Source organism: Hemitrygon akajei, chromosome 22 (genome assembly GCF_048418815.1).
Source record: "Hemitrygon akajei chromosome 22, sHemAka1.3, whole genome shotgun sequence".
Lineage (NCBI taxonomy): Eukaryota > Metazoa > Chordata > Chondrichthyes > Myliobatiformes > Dasyatidae > Hemitrygon > Hemitrygon akajei.
In genome coordinates this window covers 3,372,798-3,396,512 of record NC_133145.1, presented here as the reverse complement: position 1 = coordinate 3,396,512, position 23,715 = coordinate 3,372,798, and the positions used below count along the sequence as shown (strand labels likewise).

General features: G+C 44.5%; 1 protein-coding gene across 4 annotated transcripts in view; it reads right to left on the bottom strand.

Moving 5' to 3' along the window:
* Window positions 1–137: 137 nt before the first annotated feature.
* Window positions 138–23,715, bottom strand: part of rsad1 (radical S-adenosyl methionine domain containing 1) — a 59,134-nt gene continuing 35,556 nt past the window's right edge. For 2 of the 4 annotated variants that reach the window (XM_073026617.1, XM_073026618.1), the window contains exon 7: window positions 18,488–19,879. In XM_073026617.1, coding sequence (XP_072882718.1) covers window positions 19,744–19,879 — 136 coding nt within the window. In that variant the 3' untranslated portion in view covers window positions 18,488–19,743. Of the gene's footprint in view, window positions 2,496–4,440; window positions 4,546–18,410; window positions 18,466–18,487; window positions 19,880–23,715 lie in introns of those variants that run through there. The other 2 variants (XM_073026616.1, XM_073026619.1) reach the window with 2 other exon arrangements.

Here is a 23,715-nt window from a genome sequence, read left to right as displayed (position 1 = left end):
AACCGGAGCACCCAGAGGAAACCCATGCGGTGTTGGGGAGAACATAGAGACTCCTTACAGGCAGCAGTGGGAAATTAACTCAGGAATTATCCATTTGTTTTTCACTCCCTAGAGATTTGAAGTGTTATGAATGAGTATTTTTTAACCAAAGTAAACTTTATTCATAACAACAAATATTTACAAAAATAAACTGTACAATCCTTTTTTATTCTTCCATTTGTAGACAGTGTTGAGTTACACTTCTTAACAGTCGGCAACATTCCTCTATTGACATTTCAATATACTGGCAGACCAGAGGGTGCTTTTGATGATCTAGCAATGCTTGATATCTGTTTCTGTGTGTCCCTGGGATCAGAGAGTCGTTCAGTCAAACTGCTGCTCAGGACAACTCACAAGTCCTTGCATCTTCCCCCCCCCCCACTCTCTTCACAATCCCACTGTCTGCAAAGAGGTGAGCAACCAATACGGTCTTCCTGGGGACAGTGCATGGTGGGAGTAATGTTATATACATAGAACACTACAGCACAGAATCAGACCCATCAGCCCACCTAGCTCATGCAAAACTATTATTCTGCTTAGTCCCCGACCGTAGCCCTCCCATCCATATAGTTCTCCAAATTTCTCTTCACTGTTGAAGTTGAACCCACATCCATCATTTCCATGAGCAGCTCATTCCACACTCCCGTTACTCTCTGAGCGAAGAAGATCCCCCTCATGTTACCCTAAAACATTTCACCTTTCACCCTTAACCAAAGGTCTCATCCTACATGTGAAGAAGCCGGCTTGCATTAACCCTATCTATACCCCTTGTAATTTTGTGTAACTCTATCAAATCTCCCCTCATTCTTCTACACTCCTAACCTATTCAACCTTTCCTATAACTCAGGTCCTCAAATCCAGCAACCTTGTAGATTTTCTCAGTATTCTTTCAATCATACTGATATCTTTCCTATAGTTAGGTGACCAGAACTGCACACAGTACTCCAAATTAGGCCTCAGAAACATAGAACATACAACATAGAAATCTACAAAGCGTCATATACAACTTCAACATACATTCCAACTTCTCAGTACATTGGTTTATGAAGGCCAATGTGCCAAAAGCTTTCTTTACAGCCCTATCTACTTTCCAGACTCCGGACTCTGGATTTCGGGATTACCAAACGTTATGCGGATTTTCTGGTGTAGTCTGTTTTGTCGTGTGCTTTTGTGATATCATTCTGGAGGAACGTTGTCTCATTTTTTAACTGTATTCCATTTGTGGTTTCTAAATGACAATAAACTGAAATTGAACTGAACTGAACTTGTGTATCCACTTTCATGGAATTATAGATCTGATTTCCCAGATTCCTCTTTTCTACCACAGTCCTCAGTGTCCTACTGTGTAAGTCCTACCTTAGTTTGTCCTCCCAAAGTGCAATACCTTACACTTGTCTGCATTAAATCCCATCTGCCATTTTTCAGCCTATTTTTCCAGCTGATCCAGATCCTCCTGCAAACTTTGGGAGTCTTCCATGCTGTCCACTATGCCCCCAATCTTGCTGTCATCTACAAATTTGCTGATCCAGGTTACCAAGTTATCACAAACACGAGGAAATCTGCAGATGCTGGAAATTCAAACAACAACACACAAAATACTGGTGGAACGCAGCAGGCCAGGCAGCATCTATAGGAAGAAGCACTGTTGACGTTTAATGCCACTCCTCCCCTTCTTACACATCCCTTATTTATTTATTTACCCCCCCCCCCTTTACTCTCTCTTTTTTTCTCTCTGTCCTTCTCACAATCACTCTTTGCCTGCTCTCCATCTCCCTCTGGTGCTCCCCTCCCCCTTTCTTTCTACCTAGGCCTCCCGTTCCATGATCCTTTCCCTTCTCCAGCTCTGTATCCATTTTGCCAATCACTTTTCCAGCTCTTAGCTTCACCCCTCCCCCTCCTGTCTTGTCCTATCATTTTGAATTTCCCCCTCCCCCTCTCAAATCTCTTACTACTTTTTCTTTCAGTTAGCCCTGACAAAAGGTCTCGGCCCGAAACATCGACTGTACTTCTTCCTATAGATGCTGCCTGGCCTGCTGCGTTCCACCAGCATTTTGTGTGTGTTACCAAATTATCATCCAGGTCTTTGATATACAGTAGGTGACAAACAACAACGAACCCAGCATTGATCCCTGCAGCACAGGCCTCCAATCATAAAGGCAGCCACCTGCTACCACTCTCCAATTTCTTCTGCAAAGCCAATGTCAAATCAATTTTGTGTTGTGTGTGGGTTATATGTACTGTGTTGTGCACTTTGGTCCAAAGGAATGTTGTTTTATGTGGCTATATACACGTATACAGTTAACTGATAATAAACTTGAACTTCCAGTGAGTCTAAAGAAGGAATGAGTCAAAGACAGCGAGAAGCCGAGTTCCAGTAGGAATGCTGCAACTGGTTCAGAAGAGTGGGCAGCAGGCTGTCAAGCAAGGCCAGGCCTTCCCATGAACATCGTAAGCCCCTGCAGAAAGATGGGAAACAAATATTTAGCCTGAGACGAACATGAAGACAATAGGTGCAGGAGTAGGCCATTCAGCCCTTCAAGCCAGCACCACCATTCACTGTGATCATGGCTGATCATCCACAATCAGTACCCCGTTCCTGCCTTCTCCCCACATCCCGTGACTCCGCTATCTTTAAGAGCTCTATCTAACTCTTTCTTGAAAGCCTCCAGAGAATTGGCCTCCACTGCCTTCTGAGGCAGTGTATTCCACAGATCCACAACTCTCTGGGTGAAAAAGTTTTTCCTCAACTCTGTTCTTAATGGCCTACCCCTTATTCTTAAACTGTGGCCTCTGGTTCTGGACTCCCCCAATATTGGGAACATGTTTCCTGCCTCTAGCGTATCCAATCCCTTAATAATCTTATATGTTTCAATCAGATCCCCTCCCATCCTTCTAAATTCCAGTGTATACAAGCCCAGTCGCTCCAATCTTTCAACATATGACATTCCTGCCATCCCAGGAATTAACTTCGTGAACCTACGCTGCACTCCCTCAATAGCAAGAATGTCCTTCCTCAAACTTGGAGACCAAAACTGAACACAATACTCCAGGTGTGGTCTCACCAGGGCCCTGTACAACTGCAGAAGGACCTCTTTGCTCCTATACTCAACTCCCCTTGTTATGAAGGCCAACATGCCATTAGCTTTCTTCACTGCCTGCATGCTTACTTTCAGTGACTGATGAACAAAGACACCCAGATCTCGTTGTACTTCCCCTTTTCCTAACTTGACACCATTCAGGTAGTAACGTGCCTTCCTATTCTTGCCACCAAAGTGAATAACCTCACATTTATCCACATTAAACTGCATCTGCCATGCATCTGCCCACTCACCCAATCTGTCCAAGTCACCCAGCATTCTCCTAACATCCTCCTCATATTTCACACTGCCACCCAGCTTTGTGTCATCTGCAAATTTGCTAATGTTACTTTTAATCCCTTCATCTAAATCATTAATCTATATTGTAAATAGCTGCGGTCCCAGCACCGAACCTTGCGGTACCCCACTAGTCACTGCCTGCCATTCTGAAAGGGACCCGTTAATCCCTACTCTTTGTTTCCTGTCTGCCAACCAATTTTCTATCCATGTCAGTACCCTACCCCCAATACCATGTGCTCTAATTTTGCCCACTAATCTCCTATGTGGGACCTTATCAAAGGCTTTCTGAAAGTCCAGGTACACTACATCCACTGGTTCTCCCTTGTCCATTTTCATAGTTACATCCTCAAAAAATTCCAGAAGATTAGTGAAGCGTGATTTCCCCTTCGTAAATCCATGCTGACTCGGAGCGATCCTGTTACTGCTAACCAAATGTGCCGCTATTTCATCTTTTATAATTGACTCCAGGAAAGTGCACCTCTAGACCAAATGCCAAGTAACTCTGCTCACACTCCACTTCAGGCGTTATATTATCATGAAGGCGTCTTTACACATGATGGAAGGGGCAGACTTACCCTCCATCTGTGGCTGGATGTGAACCTTTGTCCCTGATGTGGAAGACCCTTTAGCAGCCCTCTGTAATACCAAATGCCCTTTGCTCCAAATTGGCTATTGTTTAAAAGGCTATTTAAAATTGTTCCTGTTTCCAATGAATGCTCTCACCACCCTGCCCTAAGGGAAGATTTAATGTTGGATTCAAAAATAAAGGTAAGATGCATTTAAGCGGAATAAAGATGCTTTTAAAACAAAACTAGGTAATCTACATATGAAGGGAAATCAACCAATTAGACAAGTTGAAATGAAGGATAGCATGGCCTTGTAGGGCTGAATGGCCTGCTTCCATGCTGTAATCTAAATTTAAATCTTTGCTGTCTGACAAAAAAATCTTCTTACACAGGGGCAGGGAGCAAAACAAGTTTAGAGGAAAACACAATTTCAGGGATGTCAAAGAAAGCAGTTATTACCTGTCATCCAGAATGAGCAGCTCCTCCTGCAGGTACTGCTGTACTTCAGGGGATTCGCCCATTGCTTCCTTCAGGCTGAATAAAGGTGAATGCTGTTGCCAATGCTACAAACAGAACAGTTTCCAAAAGATTCAAAGTAGAGGACAAATAACCCACCTCGCCAGTCAAAAAATAACTAAAACTGCAGATGCTGAAATTTGAAACAAGAACAGAAATGCTGGAAGAGCTCACCCAGTCAAGCAGCATCTGTGGAAAGGGAAGGCCAAGGACCTTTGCTCTTTAGAGTTCTTCCAGCTTTTCTGCTTTTTGTTTTCTTCCCTCTCCCACCTCCCCCATCAGTCCTTCTGTCTACCGTTCCCCTGAAATCTTCACCTCCTGACAAACTGCGAGACACAGTGGTTTTCGTGTAGCATACTGTCAAATAGTGCTCCAAAAGGCAAAGTCAAAGCTATTTATTGTTATATGCACAAGTACATGTATATACCAGTGCAATGAAAAACTTACTTGTAGCAGTATCACAGGCACGGTGCATCAGCATACAAACAGAATTCACAAGAAAAAAATATTTAAACAAAAATTATGCATAATATTTACAAGAGAAAAAAATCACAAATTGAATAAAAGGTCAATTTTAGTGCAAACTGATCAGAGCGGCCATAATATTGCTAAGCTGTAGTGGTGATCAGAGTTTCACTCTATCTATCCATCTATCTAGATATGCAGCACTGTGACAGGCCGTTCTGGCCTAACGAACCCGCACCACCCATTACTGTGACCTGTATGTTTTTGGAATGTGAGCGGAAACCAGAGCACCCAGAGGAAACATGCACAGCCATTCATCCAGACTCCTTACAGACAGTGGCGGAATTCAAGCCAGGTCACTGATACTGTAACTGCATTCCACTAACTGCTATGACCGTGATGCTAAAACTGGTAGTACTGCTTGGTTTAAGAACTGGATGGCTGCGGCACTTCAGGCTCCTGTATCTCCTGTCCAATGGTAGCTGCAAAAAGATGGCGTGGCCCTAATGGTGGGGAACTTTGATAACGGATGCTGCCTTCTTGAGGAAGTGTCTTTAGTAAATACTGCTGATGGTGGAGAGGGATGTGCCTGTGGTGCATTGGGCAAAGTCCACTATTCTCTGCAGCTTTTTACATTACTGCACATTGAAATTGTTGTATAAGACCAATGTGGAATTAATCAGAATGTTAGCAAAGAAAATTTATACAATATCTATATTGCGCTGTAAAAAACCTCCTTAAGAAGTAGGGAAGTTTAGGGAAAGAACTCAGACCTTGGATTTAGGCAGCCTAAAGCACAGCAGCTAATGGTGGACAACAAAAATCAGTACTGTGCATGTGTCCTGCACTGATCCTGGAAGCCTGAAGGACATTAGGGAGGCAAGCCCATGGAACAATCCCAACAAGGTAACTTCTAAAAACTGAAGTTTGCATCCTCACCTAAACATATCCTTCAACTGCTTATCCCCCACCTTTACCACTTCTATTGACATATTTGCCTCTATGTGTTTACTCTCCACAACAACACACACAAAGTGTTGAGGAACTCAGCAGGCCAGGCAGCAGCTATGGAAAAGAGTACAGTCGACATTTCAGGCCGAGACACTTTGGCAGGACTCTGTTTCAATTCCAGCAGTTCCACGTTAACCCAACCACTGGAAGGTCAGGTCAGTCAGGCTCCATTGCTCCTCCAGGAACAACACAAAATCACACCTCCCAAAATTTCTCAATCCCTTCTCTCTCCAGAATTCCAAAAAATGGATCCTTACACCATATTTGGAAAGTTCACTTATTTTATGTTAGAACTTCGTAAACCATTGATGTTGTCTCAATTATATTTTAGTTTTCAAACTGGAGGCTGCATAGATGCTGAAGAAAGGAGAATACTCATAGAAACATAGAAAACCTAAAGCACAATACAGGCCCTTTGGCCCACAAAATTGTGCCGAACATGTCCTTACCTTAGAAATTACTAGGCTTACCCATTGCCCTCTATTTTTCTAAGCTGCATGTACCTATCTAAAAGCCTCTTAAAAGACCCTATCATATCCGCCTCCATCACCATTGCCGGCAGCCCATTCCACGCACTCACCACTCTCTGAGTAAAAAACCTTACCCCTGATATCTCCTCTATACCTACTCACCAGCACCTAAAACCTGTGTCCTCTTGTGGCAACCATTTCAGCCCTGGAAAAAGCCTCTGACTATCCACACGATCAATGCCTCTCATCATCTTATACACCTCTATCAGGTCACCTCTCATCCTCCTTCGCTCCAAGGAGAAAAGGCCAAGTTCACTCAACCTATTCTCATAAGACATGCTCCCCAATCCAGGCAACATCCTTGTAAATCTCCTCTGCACTCTGTCTATGGCTTCCACATCCTTGCTGTAGTGAGGCGATCAGAACTGAGCACAGTACTCCAAATGGGATCTGACCAGGGTCCTATATAGCTGCATTATTACCTCTTGGCTCCTAATTTCAATTCCACAACTGATGAAGGCCAATACACCGTACGCCTTAACCACAGAGTCAACCAGTGCAGCTGCTTTGAGCGTCCTATGGACATGGACCTCAAGATACCTCTGATCTTCCACACTGCCGAGAGTCTTACCATTAATACTATATTCTGCCATCATACTTGACCGACCAAAATGAACCACCTCACACTTATCTAGGTTGAACTCCATCTGCCACTTCTCAGCCCAGTTTTTCAGCCTATCAATGTCCCGCTGTAACCACTGTAGCCCTCCACACTATCCACAACACCTCCAACCTCTGTGTCATCAACAAACTTGTGTGTTGTGTTGGGTGTTTATAGCCAAGGGAAGCACTCGGCAATCCCCATGAAAAGGCCAATTTCGTTGGGATTGTAGATATCATCTGCACAAAATTTTTGAAGCAAGTTGGGGAGTTTTGCAGATTTCCATGTGTCTGCACTTACAGCATCCACAGTACCTGTCTCACCGGTGCTTTACGTGCCATCAACTTTTCCATGGAGACAACCGACCTTTAGAGTGTTGCTGTAAAAGCCTCGTGACCAGCTTCTTCGCCACCTCCTCTGACTTGTTTTTTAACGTTGGTCCACTGACACGCACACTTCATCCAGTTACAATGGAAAACCATCGACTGAGGTTGTCTTTAACATGTGGATCCTTAACACGCTTTCGTTTTTGCAATGTTCCCTGTTCTTCGCATAATGCCCTTCCTTCTCATATTCTTTCACTGACGTATCAAGTGTGAGTTGGAGATTTCGACATTCCAGTTGTTCCTGTCTGCTGGCGATGAGTGGTACTAAGCAAATGGCTTTTAATTTGGGCCAATAGGGTAATTTTTTACCCTATTGAGGCAATCAGAACTGAGCACAGTACTCCAAAATGGGATCTGACCAGGGTCCTATATAACTGCAATATTACCTCTTGGCTCCTAATTTCAATTCCACGATTGATGAAGGCCAATACACCGTACGCCTTAACCACAGAATCAACCTGTGCAGCTGCTTTGAGCGTCCTATGGACTTGGATCGTAAGATATCTCTGATCCTCCACACTGCCGAGAGTCTTATCATTAATACTATATTCTGCCATCATATTTGACCTACCAAAATGAACCACTTCACACTTATCTGGGTTGAACTCCATCTGCCACTTCTCGGCCCAGTTTTTCATCCTATCAGTGTCCTGCTGTAACCTCTGACAGCCCTCCACACTATCCACAACACCTCCAACCTTTGTGTCATCAGCAAATTTACTAATCCATTCCTCCACTTCCTCATCCAGGTCGTTTATAAAAATCACGAAGAGTAAGGGTCCCAGAACAGATCCCTAAGGCACACCACTGGTGATCAACCTCCATGCAGAATATGACCCGTCTACAATCACTCTTTGCCTTCTGTGAGCAAGCCAGTTCTGGATCCACAAAGCAAAGTCCCCTTGGATCCCATGCCTCCTTACTTTCTCAATAAGCCTTGCATAGGGTACCTTATCAAATGCCTTGCTGAAATCCATATACACTACATCTACTGCTCTTCCTTCATCAATGTGTTTAGTCACATCCTCAAAAAATTCAATCAGGCTTGTAAGGCACGACCTGCCCTTTACAAAGCCATGCTGACTATTCTTAATCATATTATATCTCTCCAAATATTCATAAATCCTGCCTCTCAGGATCTTCTCCAAACACTGAGGTAAGACTCACTGGTCTCTAATTTCCTGGGCTATCTCTACTCCCTTTCTTGAATAAAGGAACAACATCCGCAACCCTCCAATCCTCAGGAACCTCTCCCGTCCCCATTGATGATACAAAGATCATCACCAGAGGCTCAGCAATCTCCTCCCTCGCCTCCCACAGAAGCCTGGGGTAAATTTCATCCAGTCCCGGCGACTTATCCAACTTAACGCTTTCCAAAAGCTCCAGCACATCCTCTTTCTTAATATCTACATGCTCAAGCTTATCAGTCTGCTAAAAGTCATCACTACAGTCACCAAGATCCTTTTCCATAGTGAATACTGAAGTATTCATTAAGTACCTCTGCTATTTCCTCCGGTTCCATACACACTTTCCCACTGTCACACTTGATAGGTCCTATTCTTTCACATCTTATCCTCTTGCTCTTCACATACTTGTAGAATGCCTTGGGGTTTTCCTTAATCCTGCTCGCCAAGGCCTTCTCATGGCCCCTTCTGGTTCTCCTAATTTCCTTCTTATGCTCCTTTCTATTAGCCTTATAATCTTCCAGATCTCTAACATTACCTAGCTCTCTGAACCTATTGTAAGCTTTTCTTTTCTTCTTGACTAGATTTATTACAGCCTTTGTACACCACGATTCCTGTACCCTACCATAACTTCCGTCTCATTGGAACGTACCTACACAGAACTCCACACAAATATCCCCTGAATATTTGCCACATTTCTTCCGTACTTTTCTCTGAGAACGTCAGTTTCCAATTTAAGCCTCCAATTTCCTGCCTGATATCCTAATTCCCCTTACTCCAATTAAGTACTCTTTTCTAACGTGTCTGTTCCTATCTCTCTCCAATGCTATTGTAAAGGAGATAGAATTATGATCACTATCTCCAAAATGCTCTCCCACTGAGAGATCTGACACCTGACCAGTTTCATTTCCCAATACCAGATCAAGTACAGCCTCTCCTCTTGTAGGCTTATCTACATATTGTGTCAAGAAACCTTCCTGAACACACCTAACAAACTCCACCCATCTAAACCCCTCACTCTAGGGAGATGCCAATCAATATTTGGAAAATTAAAATCTCCCATCACGACAACTGTTATTATTACACCTTTCCAGGATCTGCTTCCCTATCTGCTCCTCGATATCCCTGTTACTATCAGGCAGCCTATAAAAAACACCCAGTAAAGTTATTGACCCCTTCCTGTTCCTAACCTCCACCCACAGAGACTCCATAGACAATCCCTCCATGGCATCCACCTTTTCTGCAGCCGTGACACTATCTCTGATCAACAGTGCCATGCCCCCAACTCTTTTGCCTCCCTCCCCGTCCTTTCTGAAACATCTAAAACCCAGCACTTGAAGTAGCCATTCCTGCCCCCTGAGCCATCCAAGTCTCTGTAATGGCCACCACATCATATCTCCAAGTACTGATCCACGCTCTAAGCTCATCCGCTTTGTTCACAACACTCCTTGCGTTAAAATAGACACACTTTCCGTCTGAGCGCATCTCTTCTCTATCACCTGCCTATCCTCCCTCTCGCTCTGTCTACAAGCTTTCTCTATTTGTAAGCTAACCTCCTCTTCCCCAGTCTCTTCAGTTCTGTTCCCACCCCCCAACAATTCTAGTTTAAACTCTCCCTAGTAGCCTTAGCAAACCTCCTCGTCAAGATATTGGTCCCTCTGGGATTCAAGTGCAACCTGTCCTTTTTTGTACAGGTCACACCTGCCCCAGAAGAGGTCCCAATGATCCAGAAATCTGAACCCCTGCCCCCTGCTCCAATCCCTCAGCCACGCATTTATCCTCCACCTCATTCTATTCCTAATCTCACTGTCGTATGGCATAGGCAGTAATCCTGAGATTACTACCTTTGCGGTCCTGCTTCTCAACTTCCTTCCTAACTCCCTGTAGTCTTTTTTCAGGATCTCTTCCCTTTTCCTACCTATGTCATCAAAGTTGTTTTTATTCAGGAAGGTTAACTAAATGGGGAGAAAATGGCAGTGACAGATTTTTTTAAGTGACTGGTTAAGAATAAAAATGATGGGTGTGAATTTTTTAAAAATGCTAAATGTTATAATCTTAAAGGTACTCTCTGAAAATTATAGTGGAGATGGCCGCAGAGATTAGCTCTCTGCAGCATTGAGGACAACTACAGGAGGCAATATCTCAAGATGGAGACATCCCATCATTAAGGACCCGCACTATCCAGGCCATGCCCTCTTCACATCGCTGCCAACAGGTAAGAAGTCCAGGAGTCTGAAGACTTAAAATTCAACAACAACTTCTTCCCCACCACCACCGGGAGCTAACCTAAAAGACCCTAATTCAACTTTAGATTATATTTTCCTCGATATGCACGAATGTCATTATGTATTTTCGTTTATTTAGAACATAGAACATAGAATAGTACAGCTCAGTACAGGCCCTTCGGCCCATAATGTTGTGCTGACCCTCAAACCCTGCCTCCCATATAACCCCCCACCTTAAATTCCTCCATATACCTGTCTAGTAGTCTCTTAAACTTCACTAGTGTATCTGCCTTCACCACTGACTCAGGCAGTGCATTCCATGCACCAACCACTCTCTGAGTGAAAAACCTTCCTCTAATATCCCCCTTGAACTTCCCTCCCCTTACCTTAAAGCCATGTCCTCTTGTACTGAGCAGTGGTGCCCTGGGGAAGAGGCGCTGACTGTCCACTCTGTCTATTCCTCTTAATATCTTGTACACCTCTATCATGTCTCCTCTCATCCTCCTTCTCTCCAAAGAGTAAAGCCCTAGCTCCCTTAATCTCTGATCATAATGCATACTCTCTAAACCAGGCAGCATCCTGGTAAATCTCCTCTGTACCCTTTCCAATGCTTCCACATCCTTCCTATAGTGAGGCGACCAGAACTGGACACAGTACTCCATGTGTGGCCTAACTAGAGTTTTATAGAGCTGCATCATTACATCGCGTCTCTTAAACTCTATCCCTCGACTTATGAAAGCTAACACCCCATAAGCTTTCTTAACTACCCTATCTACCTGTGAGGCAACTTTCAGGGATTTGTGGACATGTACCCCCAGATCCCTCTGCTCCTCCACACTACCAAGTATCCCGCCACTTACTTTGTACTAGGTAGAAGATGAGTTATTAACTTCAAATTTTCTGCATAATCACTCAAAGAGTTGAACTGCATGTGCATGTAACGAGAGCTGTATAACTCATCTCCTTCTACATTAGGCCATGAACTTATCAATCACCCCCATAAGTGGAAATGGGACTGATGGAGTGTAGGGAAAAAGAGGAGTCCTGACGAGTGAATTTAGGGAGCTGGGTCGAACAATCTCTGGATTGCTGCGCGTTTCACATGCCAGTGAAGGTAAGAGTAGGATGATTGAGCAGATGAATGCATGGTTGAGGAACTAGTGTAGGGGGCAGGAGTTCTGATTTCAGGATCTTTGGGATCTCTTCTGGGGAAGGTATGATCTGTACAAAGGGAACGGGTTATACATGAATCCAAGGGGTCCGATATTCTTGCAAGCAGGTGTGCTAGAAGTGTTGTGGAGGGTTTAAACTAATTTGGCAGGTGGATGGGAAATTGAGTGATAGGGCTGAGAATTGCATACAAGCACAGGCAGTCTACAGTAAGACTGATCAGGAAGGACAGGCAGATGTTAAGGCAAAATTGTGGTCAGTGGAATGAGTTGCAGTGTAAGAGGGGGACAAAATTGACAAGGGTGATTGAATACTGGACGGAATGCACACTGTGTACAAAATAAGGCAGATGATCTTGCAGTGAAGTTAGAGATCGACAGGTATGATGTTGTGGGGCATCACTGACCTGTGGCTGAAAGAAGATTCTAGTTGAGAGCTTAACATCGGAGGAAACACATTGTATTGAAAGGACAGGCAGGCAGAGGGCATGGCTTTGGTAAAATATGATATCAAATCCTTAGGAAGAGGTGACATAGGATCAGAAATTGTAGAGTTGTTGTGGGTAAAGTTAAAGAACTGCAAATGTAAAAAGACCCTGAAAGGGCAATGTTACATTAGTCATGGAAGATTCCAATATGCAAGTAGATTGGGAAAACCAGGTTAATGCTATTTTTGGATCCCAAGAGAGAGAATTTGTAGAATGCCTACGAGATGGCTTAGAGCATTTTGTGGTTCAGGCCACTAAGGGATCAGCTGTTCTGGATTGGGTGTTGTGTAATGAACTGGATTTGAGTAGGAACCCTTAGGAGGCAGTGATCGTACTGATAGAATTCAACCTGCAACTTGAGAGGAAGAAGCTAGAGTCAGATATATCAGTATTATGTGGACTAAATGGAATTACAGAGGCACGAGCTGGGCAAAGTTGATTGGAAGGAGACACTAGCAGGGATGATAGGAAAGCAGCAAGGTTGGAGGTTGTCAGTGCAATTCAGAAGGTGCAGGATAGATAGATCCCAAAGAAGTAGTCGTACCTAAAGGCAGAATGACACAACTGAGACTGACAGGACAAGTCAGAGCCAACATAAAAGCAAAAGAGAGCAAAAATTAATGGAAAATTAGAGGATTGGGAACCTTTTAAACACCAACAGAAGGTAAATAAAACACCCATAAGGAACAAGAAGGTGAAATATGAAGGTTAGCTAGCCAATATCAAGCAGTTGGACAAGACAGCATAAACTGCAGGGTTCCGAAAGAAGTAGCTAAAGTTTGTGGAAGCATTAGTAATCATCTTTAAAGAATCACTAGATTCAAAAATGTGTCTAGAGGATTGGAAAATCGCAAATGGCTCTCCACTCTTCAAGAAGGGAGGGAAGCAGAAGAAAAGAAATTATAGGTCAGTTAGCCTGACCTCAGTGGTTAGTAAGATATTAGAAACATAGAAAATAGGTGCAGGAGTAGGCCATTTGGCCCTTCGAGCCTGCACCGCCATTCAGTATGATCATGGCTGTTCATCCAACTCAGAACCCTGTACTTGCCTTCTCTCCATACCCCCTGATCCCTTTAGCCACAAGGGCCATATCTAACTCCCTCTGAAATATAGCCAATGAACCGGCCTCAACTGTTTCCTGTGGCAGAGAATTCCACAGATTCATCACTCTCTGTGCGAAGAAGTTTCTCCTCATCTCGGTCCTAAAAGGCTTCCTCTTTATCCTTAAACTGTGACCCCTTGTTCTGGACTTCCCCAACATCGGGAACAATCTTCCTGCATCTAGCCTGTCCAATCCCTTTAGAATTTTATACGTTTCAATAAGATCCCCCCCTCAATCTTCTAAATTCCAGCGAGTATAAGCCCAGTCGATCCAGTCTTTCTTCATATGGAAGTCCTGCCATCCCAGGAATCAATCTGGTGAACCTTCTTTGTACTCGCTCTATGGCAAGAATGTCTTTCCTCAGATTAGGGGACCAAAACTGCGCACAATACTCCAGGTGTGGTCTCACCATGTTGGAGTCGATTGTTAAGGATGAGGTTTCAGGGTACTAGGAGGCACATGTAAGATGTGCCAAAGTCAGCATCGTTTCCTTAAGGGGAAATCTTACTTGACAAATCTGCTGGAATTCTTTGAGGAAGTAACAAGCACGATAGACAAAGGAGAATCAATGGATGTTGTGGATTTTCCAAAGGCTTTGATAAGTCCCACACATGAGGCTGCTTAGCAGGATAAGAGCACATGGTATTATGTAGCGTGGATAGAGCACTGACTGATTTGCAGGAGGCAGAGATTGGGAAGAAATGGATCAAGGCTGCCTGTGATGACTGATATTCCACAGGGGTTGGTATTGGGGCGATTCTTTTTATATTATATGTCAATGATTTGGATGGCTTTGTGGCCACGTTGGCGACGATATGAAGATAGTGGAAGGACCTATAGTTTTGAGGAAGCAGAGGGTGGAGAAGGATTTATACAGATTAGGAGAATGGGCAAAGAAGTTTCAGACAGAATACAGTGTTGAGAAGTGTATGGTCATGCACTTTGTCAGAAGGAATAAAAGCGTGGACTATTTTCTAAATGGGGAGAAAATTCAAAAGTCTGAAGTGCAAAGGGACTTGGGAATTGTTGTGCAGGATTCCCTAAAGATTAATTTTCAGGCTGAGTCGGTGGTGAAGAAGACATTGCTTTCTAGAGGACTAGAATGTGAAAACAACAATGTAATGCTGAGGTTTTAAAAACTATTGGTGAGGCCTCACTTGGAGTATTGTGAGCAGTTTTGGGCTTATTATATAGAAAGACCATAAGACATAGGAGCAGAATTAGGCCATTTGGCCCATCGAGCCTGCTCTGCCATTTCACCATGGCTGATCCAACTTTCCCTCTCAGTCCCACTCTCCTGCCTTCTCCCTGCATCCCTTCATGCCCTGAACAATTAAGAATCTATCAACTTCTGCCTTAAATATATATAAAGGCTTGGCTCCACAGCTGCCTGTGGCAAAGAATTCCGCAGATTCACCACCCTCTGGCTAAAGAAATTTCTTATCTCCGTTCTAAAAGGACACTCCTCTATTCTGAGGTTGAATCCTTTTGTCTTAGACCCTCCCACCACAGGAAACATCTTCTCCACATCCACTCTATCTGTGTCCTCTGGTCTTAGACTCTCCCACCACAGGAAACATCCTCTCCACATCCACTCTATCTGCGTCCTCTGGTCTTAGACTCTCCCACCACAGGAAACATCCTCTCCACATCCACTCTATCTGTGTCCTCTGGACCTAGACTCCCCACTACAGGAAACATCCTCTCCACATCCACTCTATCTGTGTCCTCTGGTCTTAGACTCTCCCACCACAGGAAACATCCTCTCCACATCCACTCTATCTGTGTCCTCTGGACCTAGACTCCCCACTACAGGAAACATCCTCTCCACATCCACTCTATCTGTGTCCTCTGGTCTTAGACTCTCCCACCACAGGAAACATCCTCTCCACATCCACTCTATCTGTGTCCTCTGGACCTAGACTCTCCCACCACAGGAAACATCCTCTCCACATCCACTCTATCTGTGTCCTCTGGACCTAGACTCCCCACTACAGGAAACATCCTCTCCACATCCACTCTATCTGTGTCCTCTGGTCTTAGACTCTCCCACCACAGGAAACATCCTCTCCACATCCACTCTATCTGTGTCCTCTGGACCTAGACTCCCCACTACAGGAAACATCCTCTCCACATCCACTCTATCTGTGTCCTCTGGACCTAGACCCCACTACAGGAAACATCCTCTCCACATTCACTCTATCTGTGTCCTCTGGTCTTAGACTCTCCCACCACAGGAAACATCCTCTCCACATCCACTCTATCAAGGCTTTTCACCATTTGACAGGTTTCAGTGAGGTCACCCCTCATTCACAAAATGCTGGTGGAACACAGCAGGCCAGGCAGCATCTATAGGGAGAAGCACTGTCGACGTTTCGGGCCGAGACCCTTCGTCAGGACTAACCAAAAGAAAAGATAGTAAGAGATTTGAAAGTAGTGGGGGGAGGGGGAAATGCGAAATGATAGGAGAAGACTGGAGGGGGTGGGATGAAGCTAAGAGCTGGAAAGGTGATTGGCGAAAGTGATACAGAGCTGGAGAAGGGAAAGGATCATGGGACAGGAGGCCTCAGGAGAAAGTGGGGGAGGGAAGCACCAGAGGGAGATGGAGAACAGGCAAACAACTAAATATGTCAGGGATGGGGTAAGAAGGGGAGGAGGGGCATTAACGGAAGTTAGAAAAGTCAATGTTCATGCCATCAGGTTGGAGGCTACCCAACCGGTATATAAGGTGTTGTTCCTCCAACCTGAGTTTGGATTCATTTTGACAATAGAGGAGGCCATGGATAGACATATCAGAATGCGAATGGGACGTGGAATTAAAATGTGTGGCCACTGGGAGATCCTGCTTTTTCTGGCGAACCGAGCGTAGGTGTTCAGCGAAACTTGTCCACTCGTCCCCCCCATCCCTTCCCATCGATCTCCCTCCTGGCACTTATCCTTGTAAGCGGAACAAGTGCTACACCTGCCCTTACACTTCCTCCCTCACCACCATTCAGGGCCCCAGACAGTCCTTCCAGGTGAGGTGACACTTCACCTGTGAGTCGGCTGGTGTGGTATACTGCGTCCGGTGCTCCCGGTGTGACCTTTTATATATTGGTGAGACCCGACGCAGACTGGGAGACCATTATACACTTATATACTGGCTAGGTAGCCTCCAACCTGATGGCATGAACATTGACTTCTCTAACTTCCGTTAATGCCCCTCCTCCCCTTCTTACCCCATCCCTGACATATTTAGTTGTTTGCCTGTTCTCCATCTCCCTCTGGTGCTTCCCCCCGCCTCCTTTCCTTCTCCTGAGGCCACCCGTCCCATGATCCTTTCCCTTCTCCAGCTCTGTATCACTTTCGCCAATCACCTTTCCAGCTCTCAGCTTCACCCCACCCACTCCGGTCTTCTCCTATCATTTCACATTTCCCCCTCCCCCCACTACTTTCAAATCTCTTACTATCTTTCCTTTCAGTGAGTCCTGACGAAAGGTCTCGGCCCGAAACGTCAACAGCGCTTCTCCCTATAGATGCTGCCTGGCCTGCTGTGTTCCACCAGCATTTTGTGTGTGTTGTTGTTTGAATTTCCAGCATCTGCAGATTTCCTCGTGTTCACCCCTCATTCTTCTGAATTCTAGTGAATACAGGCCCAGAGCTATCACACGCACTTCATATGACAAGCCATTCAATCCTGCAAGTATTTTTGTGAACCACCTTTGAACCCTCTCCAGTTTCGGCACATAAGGAGCTCAAACTGGCTCACGGTGCTCCAAGTGGGGCCTCACCAGTGTTTTATTAGTTTCAACATTATACTGTTGCTTTTATGTTCTAGTCCTCTTGAAATGAATGCTAACATTGCATTTGCCTTCCTCACCACTGAATCAACCTGCAAATTAACTTTAAGAGAATCCTGCACAAGGACTCCCAAGTCTCTTTGCACCTTACATTTTTGTATTTCCTCTCCGTTTAGAAAATAGTCTACCCTTTCACTTCTTCTACCAACCTGCATGATCATACACTTCCCGACACGGTATTCACCTGCCATTACTTTGCCCATTCTCCTAATCGAAGCCCTTCTGTAGTGTCTCTAATTCCTCAAAAATACCTGTGCCTCCACCTATCTTCATACCATCTGCAAACTTTGCAACAAAGTCATCAATTCCATCATCCAAATCATTGACATATAACGTAAAAAGGATCGGTCCCAACACAGACCCCTGTGGAACACACTAGTCACTGGCAGCCAGTCAGAAAGGGCTCCCTTTATTCCCAATCTTAGTCTCCCCCAATCAGCCACTGCTTTATCCATGTTAGAATCTCTCCTGTAATTCCATAGGCTCATAGCCTGTTAAGCAGCTTCATGTGTGGCGCCTTGTCAAAGGCCTTCTGAAAATTCAAGCACACATCAACCGATTCTCCTCTGTTTACGCTGCTTGTAACTTCTTCAAAGAATTCCAACACGTCAGGAAGATTTTCCCTGAGGAAACCATGCCGATATGATGGGCTGAATGGCCAAATTATGCTCAAATGCCTCATGGTCTTAGTGTTCTGCAGGGAGCTACCATCCATATGATGGGCTGAATGGATACAGCGATTATAAGGAGTAAGTTGAACCAATCACTCTGTACTGGTTGAGATTTCAAAGCTTTCTGACTGGAGTGTTGTAGTATGCAGTGTGAAATAGATTATAGGATGTTTTCATTCCACCATGGATGTGAGTCACAAAAATCAGGACCATCGGATTTAAGGTTTCTTATGCTAATTACCTGATGGGTGAGTCCCTGATTCATTCGGAGTCCTAGCACCAGCACTTCCTCCAAGCTACACAAAAAAAACAAGTTCATTTGTTACCAAACTCAGTAAAGATTTTAATGTCTGGAACCGAATCCCTTTGACTTCAGACAACATGATTTACCAGTCCCTGATCTGTGACAGCAGGGTAAATTATTGAAAAAAAACTTTTCTGCATAAATCCATCAAATAATCCCAGTTTCATTTACAAAGTCCCATCAAATACTACAGAGTAGGTTCTGCACAGGTTAGATGCAAAATAAACTGCTGTTTACATTGTCCCATCAAACTAAGCATAGCTCAGGTACAGCACAGGTACGAAAACAAGTTTCATTACACTGAACCATCAAGTACTATGAATTCAAGTTTAATTGTCATTTAACGAAGCGTTACTCCGGGCACAAGGTGCAAAACGGTCACACACAGCACAAGACACATAAAAGACAGCAAGCACAACACAAAAAACAGTCCAAGACCCTGAGGCCCAGGAATGTTGCAGTCCACAGTCGAACACAATATAGCCTGTCTTCTGCCAAGTGAACACTGGGAGGCAGCACTGACTCCAGCTTGAATGCTGCACAACACTGCCTCTGATGGAGTGCGCTGACTCCGTCCGACACCTCTTTCCTGGGTGGCTGTAAGCAGGCCACACTGTGACTGAGGCCTGCAGCTTTCCTGCCAACTGCCTCCGTCATCCACCAATAAATCAGTGAATCGGACTTGCAGCATTCCACATTAACAATGTCCAACAGGGTGTTGCGATCCCAAGAAAAACGATTAAGATCACTCGCTGTTAAACTGCACACCGCCTTCGCATACTGACTCATCTGACACCTCTCTGATGCAGGCAGACGCAGCTTGATTCACACCAAGCCCAGTTTCTCTGCCAATGAGTAGACCTGCAGTACTTTACATTCTTAATGTCCAGCAGGATCTTGTGATTGTAAAAAATGCTTAAAAAGGACAATAACACCTTTGGTTGGCCCCACAGAACCCACTGCGATTGAACATGCCACCATCTTACCGGAAGTCAACGCAGTGAAAAGTACTTTCTATTCTTTCCAATTAGCAGTCCAAAGTAAAGTAGGGCACAGGTTTTTACAGAGTGAGATTTTTTTTTGATCCGCCACATCAAACACTCTCGGGCCAAGTAAAAGCTAGTTTTGTTGGTTATGTAACAGGAAAATATTTTCAAATGTGGCCAGTTACCCACAATTAGGAAATTCCAGGAAATGCTTCCAGGGATATGCAGCCAACTTTCCATACTCTTCCACCACAATCCCTGGAAACGTTGTGATCTTTTATTCATTAGAAGAGACAGTTCAGTGGAATACTGGCAGTGTAACTGCACTGGTCCAATGAAACAATGGCCACACAACATACAGATGTCCTTGAAGATTTACTTTTGCTTCTCTCTCTCTTTCTCCAGCAGACACCATGAAAACTACAGGAAAATAAAGGTCATAAAAGGTTGAAACATACATCTCTCAGTCTTTTGTAATCTCTCAAGCTGGTGTCCGCTTATAAACAGGCCCAAACACGTTAGCACAACAGAAATGTGCTGAAATCAAATAAAATCACTAAAAACGCATCACACTGTCCATGTAAAGGCACATCAACAATATTGTACACAATAAAAAACAAATAAAACAATTACCGTGCGCGCCTCTTGGACCACATGCAGAGGTTATTTTAGGGCCATATGTCTTTCTCTGCTTCCATGTTGGTTCTGACCCATACTACAGTCATGCTCTTATTAAACTCTGGTCACGTGACCCATTACACTCTACATTAAATAAAACCTTACATAAAATATTTTAAGATGATAAAATAATCACAAATTTATGATAAAAACTTATGTTCCATTGAAATATTCATTTTATGTCTCTGAGACAGTTACAGGCAGAAAGGATTATCCCTGGGAGTCTTCAACATTAACCCCATGCTCCATGAAGTTTGATCAGGTCTAATACAGGCAAGGCAACTTCCTCCTGATTTCAGTACTAGAGTTAAGCAGTAGTTGAAAATAATAACAAAAATATTTTGAATTGGAGATTTAAATGTCTATTAGTAGGAGTGGCTTGGTAGTTGCATCAAAGCAGGAAATAAATCCAACAAAGTTGTAGGATAATTCCAGTAATTGAAAAAAAATTGAAGGATTATTCAGTTAATACTGCTGTATTAAATTGTGGAAGCTTATCCTAATGTCTTCTAAAACTAATTTTTTTTCTCAGAGAGCAGATCTGGGAAAACTGGTTTTTCATTCTTTTTCATGATATGGATCAAATTTCCCAATGCTTGTACGACACAAATCTTGGAAGAGCAATAAACATGGCAGGTTAGTGTAACATTGCAACCATGTTACAGAATCCAATACAAAGCCGTACCAAGGGATACAAGGACTGAAAGAACAAAATGACACAACACAGACTAAATAGAACAGTTCTAAAGGATATTCAGCGGCAGAAGCCGGTTGTGTATGCACTTAAATCACTCATAAAGAGGATGCTAGGATGTATAACTAAAGCCACATATTTCAAACAAGTATTGTGTCCAATTCTGGCTAAACCAGAAGATTAAGATGCGTAGGATCCAGAGTGAAACAGGCTGTCTGGATTCTGAACTGCCTTGTGCAGAGAAGGCCGAGGGTGGTGGCTGAAGGTCTGTAATTAGTGGAGTTCTGCAGGGATCTGTGTGGGACCTCTGCTGTTTGTGATGTAAATAAATGATCTGGATGAACATGTAGGTGGGTGGGTTAGTAAGTTTGTGATGATACCAAAATTTGTGGAGTTGTGGATAGTGCAGAAGACTGGCAAAGAATACACTGCAATACAGATCAGTTGCAGATATGGGCAGAGTAATGGCAGATGGCGTTTAACGCAGATAAATGTGAGGTGCCGCACCTTGGTGGAGCAAATGCAAGGAGACAGTACACTGTTAAGGGCAAGATCCTTCACAGTGCTGCTGAGCAGAGAGATCTTGGGGTTCAAGTTCATAGCTCCATGAGAGTGGCTACACAGGTCGGTAAGGTGGTCAAGGTGGCTTATGGAATGCTTGCTTTATTAGTTGTGGCATTGAGTTCAAAAGTCAGGGCGTTATGTTGCAACTTTATAAAACTCTGGTTAGGCTGCATCTGGAGTATTGCATACATTTCTGATCGCCCCACTATGGAAGGATGTTGAGGCTTTGGAGAGAGTGCAGAAGAGGTTTACCAGGATGCTGCCTGGTTTAGAGGGCACGTGCTACCATAAGAGGCTAGATGAACTTGGGTTATTTCTTCTGGAGTGTCGGAGGCTGAGGGGAGATCTGATAGAGGCTTGTAAGATTATGAGAGGCATAGACAGAGTGGACAGAGAGTATCTGTTTCCCATGGTTGAAATGTCTAATACAAGAGGACATGGATTGAAGGTGAGAGAAGGTAGGTACAAGAGGGATGTGAGGGATAAGTTTTTCACTCCGAGAGTGGTGGATGCCTGGAATGCGCTGCCTGGTATGCTGGTAGAGGTAAATACATTAGAGGTTTTTAAGAATGTTTGTATAGGCACATGGATGTCAGGAAGATGGAGGGACATGGACATGATGTAGGTAGGAGGGATAAGTGTATCGGTGTTTTTGAATTGCTTTTTAGCTGTTTCAGCACAACACTGTGGGCGAAAGGGCCTGTTCTAGTGCTGTACTGTTCAATGTTCTACATCTTAGGAGGATGTAAATATCTCCAAAGAGTGGAAGGGATTCACTAGAATGGCTTTGGTGATGACAGATTTCAGTTATCAGGTTTTAAAAAATGCAGCCTTTGCCGTCAGAGTAAGACTCTAGTACGATGGCAGGGTGCTTGGACGCAACAGCCTCTATGGGGGTCAACCGAGGATGTTATTATCATTTTAAATGTGTTTTTTACAATCACAAGCCCTTGCTGGACATTAAGAATTTAAAGTATTCCAGTTCTAACCCACGAGTGAGTTGCTTGTTGGCAGAGACGCTGAAGGAGCTAGATTTGGTGTGGATTATGATGCTGCCTGCGACAGAGAGGGGCTGGTGTTCGAAGGAGGTGTGCGGTCTATCAGCCAGTGATCGTCTTAGTCACTTTTCTTTTGATCACAAGATTCGGTCAGACATTGTTAATGTGAAGTCGGAGTTATTAGTTGATCAGTGAACACGGTAGCTGCATGGCCATGTTCATAGTGAGGACCAGCCCTCCAGCAGCAGCAGCGTTGCCTGTTGGCAGCTGCCCGAGGGCAGGGTGCTTAACCGGAGGCTGGAAGTGGTGTGGTGCAGTGTCCATGATGGATCGGTGTTGCCTGTTGGCAGCTGCCCGGGGGCAGGGTGCTTAACCGGAGGCTGGAAGTGGTGTGGTGCAGTGTCCATGATGGATCAGTGTTGCCTGTTGGCAGCTGCCCGGGGGCAGGGTGCTTAACCGGAGGCTGGAAGTGGTGTGGTGCAGTGTCCATGATGGATCGGTGTTGCCTGTTGGCAGCTGCCCGGGGGCAGGGTGCTTAACCGGAGGCTGGAAGTGGTGTGGTGCAGTGTCCATGATGGATCGGTGTTGCCTGTTGGCAGCTGCCCGGGGGCAGGGTGCTTAACCGGAGGCTGGAAGTGGTGTGGTGCAGTGTCCATGATGGATCAGTGTTGCCTGTTGGCAGCTGCCCGGGGGCAGGGTGCTTAACCGGAGGCTGGAAGTGGTGTGGTGCAGTGTCCATGATGGATCGGTGTTGCCTGTTGGCAGCGTTCACTTGGCAGAAGACAGCTGTATTGTATTTGACTGCAGACTGCCACAACATTCATGAATTCACGGCCTTGGACTATTACATTTTATGTGTGTACTGATATCTTAAATATGCTGTATGTGACTGTTGGTACTGTGCTTTGCACTTGGCCCCAGAGTAACGCTGTTTCATCTGGCTGTATTCATGGACAGTCAATTATGGTTGAATAGAACCGTAGAACATTACAGCACAGAAACAGGCCTTTTGGCCCTTCTTGGCTGTGCCGAACCATTTTTCTGCCTAGTCCCACTGACCTGCACCTGGGCCATATCTCTCCAAACCCCTCTCATCCATATACCTGTCCAAGTTTTTCTTAAATGCCAATAGTGAGCCCGCATTCACCACTTCATCTGGCAGCTCATTCCACACTCCCACCATTCTGTGCATGAAGAAGCCCCCCCCAATGTTCCCTTCAAACTTTCCCCCCTTCACCCTTAACCCATGACCTCTGGTTTTTTTCTCCCCTAGCCTCAGTGGAAAAAGCCTGCTTGCATTCACTCTATCTGTACCCATCATA